This window comes from Rhinatrema bivittatum, chromosome 11 (assembly GCF_901001135.1).
Source record: "Rhinatrema bivittatum chromosome 11, aRhiBiv1.1, whole genome shotgun sequence".
Taxonomy (NCBI): domain Eukaryota; kingdom Metazoa; phylum Chordata; class Amphibia; order Gymnophiona; family Rhinatrematidae; genus Rhinatrema; species Rhinatrema bivittatum.
In genome coordinates, this window is record NC_042625.1 from 61,070,370 (window position 1) to 61,078,962 (window position 8,593).

Sequence of the window (8,593 nt, forward strand, 5' to 3'; positions counted from 1 at the left end):
ACACAGATGATACACAGTTTTTTGTTTCCATACAATTTATCTTGGACTGTAACTTTTGATCTGGTATCATGATGTTTAAATTCTGTGAACACTGGTTACTTCATAACAGACTACAATTAAACATTCAAAAGACAGATATTATGATTTTGACAGCTATTAAATCGCCATCATATGAGTTCCTGTCTACCTTTAAGTTCCAGAGTCACTCCATGCCAACTGCTCAAAAAGTAAAAAGCTTTGGTGTACTCCGTATACTGCTTGATTCAGTCCTGTCTATGAAATCCCATATCAGCTCAGTAGTCAAATAATCCTTCTATAAACTGTGCCATCTAAGATGTTTGAAACCTTTATTAGAGCCACAAGATTTCCAGTTTGTCCTCCAATCCCTTACTCTCACCAACCTAGACTACAGCAATACCTGGTCCTCCCAACTAATACTATTCGACCATTACAGATCCTGCAGAATACAGCAGCTAGAATGCTCATTGGAGCAAAGATGCATGAACATATAATCCCTGTTTTAGCTGCTTTACGTTGGTCATGAATAGCATTTCAGATTCAATGTAAGGTCATAACTATCATTCACAATCTGATCAACAACGATTCATTAATCTGGCCGAGCTCATTGCTCTGGATTTGTAGATTGGTCAGACAATTACGCTCTTCTAATAAGAGCTTACTTGAAGTTCCATCACTATTATTGGCAGGCCTCAATATCACAAGAAACAGAGTTTTCTCAGTAGCCAGCCTTCATGTATGGAACTATTTTTCCAGACCAACTTCGTACCATCACTTGTATAAAATTCTTTAAAAAGGCTTTAAAAACATTCCTGTTCTCTCAGACCTTCAGTAATTACCCCATACCAGTCAAACTGTGTTAATATCTCAGGAAAGCCTCGAGCAAACCAACAGTTATAATATTTGTATTGTTCTGTTGTTTTATTTTTATATTAAGCGAATATGTTTTAATATGTAATCCACCTTGAAATTATGCATCTGTGTGGAATATAAATACTTCTAAATAAAGAAATAAATAAATGTACCCAAATTATAGCTTGGCATATTGAAATGCAGGCTACTGCTCAATTACTTGTCTTTAGTATGAAATCAGATGCCATATCTCTCTAGCAGTTAGCATCCCTATTACGTCTGTCCTTGTGGTTTTCTTATCTTTCAGAGCCAGGGGGAACGTCTGCTCTCCCGAGAAGCTCCTGAGGAGCTGAAGCAGCAGCCCCTTGCCCTGGGCTACTATGTTTCAACTGCCAAAGCCGAGAATCTTCCACAGTGGTTCTGGTCATCTTGTCCACAGGCGCAAAATCAATGTCCTCTTTTCCTGAAGGTATGTCAATGGTTACTGGAGAGGTGGAGGGTGAGTGATTAGTAAGCAGCAGTATGTGAAGACTACAATTTATTCTGGATCTCTGCAAGAGTTCTCAAATCTGTCAATAAGTATAATGAAAGTTTAGGTCTATTTGAGAAATGTTTCAATCTTTCCAGCCATGCAGGAAGTTGTTGTTTTGTCTTTCACTGCAAAGCTCTGAAAATGGCCTTTAGTCCTGCCCTACTGCATTTCTATTTAGTATTCTGATCATGGATTCCTAAATAGCTCTACCAACACGTCTCAGTCCTGACCTATAGCATCTTCCTGCTATTCCAGTATCTCTCTGATACTCCCCCCACACAGCTCTGCATGGATAAACATTGATACACTTTTCAAGTTATGGAAAGAGTATCTCTGCTCACAGACTTGCCACCTAGTGAGGAGGGCCCTAAACTAGGTTTAGCAGGGGATGGTGACAAAATCCCACAAGTAAGCAGGCTGTGTTAACTGGAATGAAGTCTGTGGAATGGGGATATCTACTGAGTCCTGAATTGGTAGGTGGATAAAGTGCAGCGGTAGTAACTTGGAAGACTAAACCAGAGAGATCAAGGGGACTAGTGAAGTAGCAGTGAGGAGGACTGGTGCAATTCCAAGCAAGCAAATTACGGGAAACAAGAGAAAGGAGAAGGTCGAAGAACATCTTGGAAAATCACGTGTACAAATCTTTCTAGTAGTTATTGACCTAGAAGCCACTATGCTGGAAGAGGACATTCATTTAGTTGTAGTGATTTAAATATGGCTCATTAATAATCAGGTGAATATATCAGAATAGGTTAGGAAGGGGAAGGAGTAGTTTTAGATGTTAGAGACAAAATAAAAACCTTTGAGATACCACGTGAACAGACAGCAGCTGAGTTGCTGCTGGCTATCTTGAAGAAACCTATGGGATCTAAAATCTCTACAGATGTAATCTGTAGGCCACCATCACAAGGGGAAGAGGTAGATATAAACATGATAGAAGCCATCCAAATGATAGAATGTAAATGTAAGGTGCTGTTAATGTATTAAAATGGAGACTGGTGTGTGCCAGGTCCTAGATCAATTAGATTAGGGGGATACTGGAATCCTTGCAAGAAATCTTTCTCAAACAACTTGTTGAGCTTACTTGTGGAAAGACAATGCTAGACCTGATATTTAGAAATGGAGACAGTATTATTGAGGTTACAAAAAGAGACACCCTGAGTTCGGTGATAACCATGATATGTGATGCACTGTAAGCATTGGATCAGAACCAAAGTTCAGTAATGCTTTTTTATTTTTTTAAGAAAATGAATGATTATGTTAAGTAAACCTTGTCAGGAGTAGGGTACTGATACCCACATGCACAACTTTGCCAATGCACCTCAATCCTGACTTGCAGCTCTCTAGCTGCTCTTTATAAATTCCCTTATTGCAGAGTGAAAGGGAATGCAGGTGTTTTATGCTGATTGGAAAGCATGATTTAATATAGCGCTATTCTCTTTTCTCAGGCTTCACTACATCACCATATTTCAGTAGCACAGACTGATGAACTTCTCCCTGTAAGGAACTCCCAGCGAGTCCCACATCCTCTGGACTCTAAAACCACATCGGATGTTTTAAGGTAACTGCTTAATGTGATGCATCCTTAATGTGAGGGATGAGTGAGCCAGCCAATTCCTTAGCTACAAATCTGGCTCCAATTTTTGGCTGGGTTTCCAAGTAATCTGTAACTGGATTGCAATCCCAGTCTCGATTTTAAACAGCAAATTCAGATTTGCCTGGCTTGATTCAGTTCATATTTTGTCAAGTGTACTATGAGCAGTTCTTGAATGTTCATTTTTGACATATATCAAGGCAAGGCCTTTATAGAGTTCTGAGGAGAGCCAGCACAGCAGCTAACTAGGGTTGCCAACTGGCTCCAGATTTTCAGGACAGGTTGATTCAGTCCTGGTTTTTCTCACTGCATAAAGAGACTTGTAGCTTTGATTTTCCTAAGGAATGCATTAGTCAGTCAGAGCTTCAATTCCCTGTATACAATGGGGAAAAACCTGGGCTGGATCAACCTATCCTGAAAATCTGGAGCCAATTGGCAACTCTACAGCTAGCAGAGTGCCAAAGTAAAAGGAAAGTTTAGATCAACTGTAATTGTTAATCTCTCTAAAGGATTAAATATAAAGCAGAAAAAGTTGTGCCAAATTTGAGCCACGTTGCCTTTACTGACTGAAATGCAGTAAAAGTCCTTTAAGGACAATTTGTTTTTTGTTTTAAACTGAAGACATTTTTCAAGAGTTCCCACTTCAAAATCTTACCCTGGAGAAATGGCAAGAAAACTGAACTGTTCTCCCAGCTTACTTCAGAGAATGCTTGCTGTGCCCTGACCTGATAAAGATAATAGTTAATCACAAATATAGCAGGTTGCTCTAATAAAAAAGAATAGTCTATAACTTGTTTGCTAACCTTTATTTTTACATATTAAAGTGACTTCAGCTAGGGAAGTGAAAGTAAAAAAAAAAAAAAAAAACCTTCAATAAAACTCTGATCTCACTTGTGAGTAATGACGAAGTAGTTCCCATACTAATCAAATGTCTTTGTCTTCTTTCTCAGGTTCGTCTTGGAGCAGTACAATGCCCTGTCCTGGCTCACTTGTAACCCTGCCACACAGGATCGCAACTCCTGCCTCCCCATTCACTTCACGGTGCTCAGCCAGATGTACAACGCCATCATGAACATTTTATAATGTATCAGCTCTTGTCCCTCAACTGGAGAAACACGTCTTAGTCTGCGGAAGCTTGCCCACTCTCCTCCAGGAGTTGCACTTTGAAATCACTGCTCGATTCCCACCCTACTGTGGTGTGGTAGGAAGTGAACAAGAGTTTTTCAATGCCACCTTGTCTAAAAGATCTCTGCCATGATGTCTGCCTATTGGATAACCTCTGCTACACATACTCAAAACACACAAAAACAATGAGCATCCTTTAAAGCCATCATTATCATAATGGCCCAATAATGCTGTTCTTTCTAAGTAAAGGAATGAATGAGGGTGAATGTTGCGGAATCATCAGAGAAAAAAAATGTCCATTTCCTAAGTGGAACCTAGGAAGTCTAGATTCCAAAGAAGTCCTTCCAGTCTCTTTGAGTAAGAAAAGCCAACTCTTGTGACTAAAGGATGTGGCATTCACTTTTCTGATCAGAAGCAGCAACAAAAACTTGCATGGAAAGAGAGAGTGACTCTGTTTGTGCTAAGCATCCAAATCCTTTCTCTCTCCCCTAAATTACAGGACTTTCTACTATGTTTGCAATGGACTGAAGACTCTTGAGTTGATTTGATTTTATTGGCTGGGAGGGGATATTATTTATTTTTAATTTAAGTCCATCCATGGGATTGTGAAAACCCAGCTGCCCTCCACTGTAGGACCAGATAATATCACACATCTCTCAGTTCTTTGACTACACAACCTGGAAAGAGGCTGAAAAATCATGACAAAGCAAAATAAGTATGGTATGTTAGGGATGCCATCTGTACAATGGGGGAACATTTTCTTAAGTGGCAGTTAAATGCATTTAGAGAGGACAGATGCAGAACTTGAAATACATTTAGCCTTGTGAAAACACTGAAGGTTTTAACACTATCTTTTAGAACAAAACTAATTCTGAAGGTCACAATCCAGGTAGCTGAGAGTTATATATTTACAGAAGAACACAGAATATTTTCTAGTGAACCTAACTCTAGAAAACACTGGGTGCCATGTGCTTGAAAGTAGCAGGCAGCTGTAGGTAGGCCTACAACTAGGCCCACTGAAAGTCTTGAAGACTGCAGCTTCCCCAACTCCTGCCCCAACCTTGCTCATTTTTTCCCATACATGCACCCAAGGTGGATAAATCAGGAGGGTCATACTCCTAAGGCCCACTAATTGTATGTGTATAGTAACATGGCAACAAATGCTCTTGCACAAATTCTCATCCCTATCTCAAAGCATTTCTTCAGTGGCAAGCCTCTCTGTAAACATGAGACCTTTGGGCTGCCCATGCATGATTGCTTTCTGACTTTCTAATTATATCTGTTCAATTTTCTTGGTAAAATCACTTTTCCATACAGTGTTTATTGCACAGAGCAATATACTATATTATATTTCTGTGTCTTTGTGCACATTGTGATTTTGACTAGGCAACTGAGCAAATTGTAGAACAGTCAAAAGCACCTAAAGAAAACTCAAAGGTTTTATTTTCAAGTATTGGCTTTTATCAACACTGGGACACTTTTAATATTTTACTTGATGCTGCAACAGTCAGGTGGAAATATTATGTGGAATATTGGAAACAATTACCTTTTTTATTCCACCATTGCTGATGTTTACATCTCAGTGCAAAGAGGTTTTATTGAGAGGTTTACATTGGTCCTGACTCATACATTTTTCCCCACCCATTGTAGGTATATGTAATCCATATAATATATTCATACACATACAGGCAGTGGTGATGGCATATTTCCTTCACCAATGCATAATACATTCACTCCATATTGTAGCTCATTCTAAGCTTTGCTCAACTAATCACTGAGCAGTATTTCTCTCTTCTGTAGGTTAGCACAGTCTGCAGAAAATGTCACTGTTCCTTCATTAATGGAAAGGACTGCAAAACACTTACAAATTTCACATCTATATAATAGCAACATTTGTGAAATGAAAAGTTCACATAGAGGTGAATTTTAAGATCCGCACACATGCATGCATTTGCTGGCTTGCACACATGGACGCAGCGAATTTAAAACATACGCACATATACTTGTGCCTGTTATAAAATTGGCTATACAATCGTACATGTGCATATGAATTTATACTGACGTGTGCATGTGTGCACAAATGCCGCTTCGCTCGTGAAAGTTGGGGGGAGCTTAGTAGATATGCACGCCAATGCAGTTTCCTGTTTCCCCAGTTCATTCCCAGTTTGCCTCAGTAAAGGAGAGAGGTCTTCCTAAACCCTTTTATCCTGTTAGCCTCAACCATTAAAACCCCGCTGACTAGCCTAGTTTTTATTTTATTACTTACACACCATCCACAGCAGAAGTAAAGTTTGGCACGTGTAGCACTTTTAAAATACTAGTTAATACACTGCACAAGGTTAGATCACATTAGCTTGGCGACAGTGACCTCTGATTTTATTTCACCACATTTGTTCACAGAATTGTTATAAAATAGTATGATAGGACTAAAATGAAGCAAATGAAGGAATCCACTAAAGTCAGGATATTGATGATTTCAACTATAAAACAAGGAATCCTGTATAGAATAAGGAGCGGGAAAGCTCAGAGGGACCTCATAATCAATGCCCACAGTTGGGCTGATATAAAGCATATAATGGTTCAAGCTTTTCTTTTTTAGAGCTTATAATCATTGGTCTCCATGAGCTATAAATGAACGGTGCTACTTCGATATGTAGCTACCTAAATGCACAATAAGTCTTTATATGTACTTTTGTTCAAAGTCTCTTGTATTACTTAACTTGCAATTTCGTGTCCGTAGACAAGCCGGTGATGATGAAAAAATGTGATCCGACGTTATTCCAACACGGCGTGTTTCGGAGGAAAACCACCTTCCTCAGGGGGTCGGGTACCACTATTGCCGGTTTTTCACATTGTTGGGCAAGAAAAGTTAATTATATGGCTGCGCTATTGGCGTCTGAGATGGCTTTCCAATGATGCTGGAGTAGCATTCGCGGAGCCGTGAAATCATTGGCTGATAGACGTTTTCACGGCTCCGCGAATGCTACTCCAGCATCATTGGAAAGCCATCTGAGACGCCAATAGCGCAGCCATATAATTAACTTTTCTTGCACAACAATGTGAAAAACCGGCAATAGGGGTGCCCGACCCCCTGAGGAAGGAGGTTTTCCTCCTAAACACGCCGTGTCGGAATACCGTCGGATCACATTTTTTCATCATCACCGGCTTGTCTACGGACACGAAATTGCAAGTTAAGTAATACAAGAGACTTTGAACAAAAGTACATATAAAGACTTATTGTGCGTTTAGGTAGCTACATATCGAAGTAGCACCGTTCATTTATAGCTCATGGAGACCAATGATTATAAGCTCTAAAAAAGAAAAGCTTGAGCCATTATAAGCTTTATATCAGCCCAACTGTGGGCATTGATTATGAGGTCCCTCTGAGCTTTCCCGCTCCTTATTCTATACAGGATTCCTTGTTTTATAGAGGACTAAAATGAATGCATGTTGCTACTATAGCCAATGATCTTGAGGAAAATATGTGGGCCGTGTTCTATTATATGAGAGCGTGCTGTACACTAAAAGGTGAATTTTAAAAGTCCAATGCACGCATTAATTAGGGGACACACAAATATGTTGGGCTCACATGTGCCAAGCGGATTTTATAAGCCCCCTGGATATGCACGTAAATGCTGTAGCATGCATATCTTAGACGTTTTCAAAAAAGGAGCGGGGAATGGGCATTGCGAGGGTGAAGCTGAGATGTGTGCGTGTGATGCAGTACGTGCTGAGACCCCTGCCTCATAACTTTACTTCTGTAAGTTATAAAAATAAATAGACACATCTAAGAGGTTTTAAGGGTCAGCGATAACTGGGTAAAGTGAAGGCAATTATACCAGGGGGTTTGGAAGACCTATCTCTTAACTCGGCAAACTAGAAATGAACTGGTAATACTGGAATGGCATCAGCGCGTGCCCCTTTCAAAATTCAGTTTCACCGTAGAAGCAGCATTTGCACACACCCACTTAAAATTTGGTGCACATGTGCATGCGGCCAGGCTGTTTTATAACATGCACGCATATATGCGCAAAAGTTATAAAATGTCCCTGGGCGCAGGCTGACAAACGTGTGCCCATGCACCAGTTTGAAAGTTACTGTCCCTGTAAAAAGACATGAGAAGTTAGGATAATCATGTGATCAGTTTGCTCACTTTGTGGTGTTTTATGACTGTTGCACACAGTCTTTGCATAACTGTGGACAGTGAGCATTATTTTAAATAGCAACACAACCTTACATTGTAAAAAATCTGAACAAACTGGAAATACTAGCAGTGAGATATCTTGATTAATGGACTATTTAAGACTTGCGTGATTGACAAATTCAGTCAGCTTTCCAGGTTAACAGTGATAGGATGCAACTGCAGCAGCCAGTCTATAAATTCCTATAATTTATAGAGAAAACCAATCAAAAAGTACCTATTAATGTGATGACATAGTTGCTTTATAATATGTGGATTCAAATCCTCAGGA

General features: G+C 39.7%; 1 protein-coding gene across 2 annotated transcripts in view; it reads left to right on the forward strand.

Annotated features, from left to right (window-relative positions):
- The window catches only part of MED13L (mediator complex subunit 13L), a 667,498-nt gene extending 660,831 nt beyond the window's left edge, over window positions 1-6,667 (forward strand). For both annotated transcript variants that reach the window (XM_029619261.1, XM_029619262.1), the window contains 3 exons: window positions 1,178-1,339; window positions 2,851-2,963; window positions 3,947-6,667. In XM_029619261.1, the coding sequence (XP_029475121.1) occupies window positions 1,178-1,339; window positions 2,851-2,963; window positions 3,947-4,079 (408 nt within the window). In that variant the 3' untranslated portion in view covers window positions 4,080-6,667. The remainder of the gene's footprint in view (window positions 1-1,177; window positions 1,340-2,850; window positions 2,964-3,946) is intronic.
- The last annotated feature ends 1,926 nt before the right edge of the window (window positions 6,668-8,593 follow it).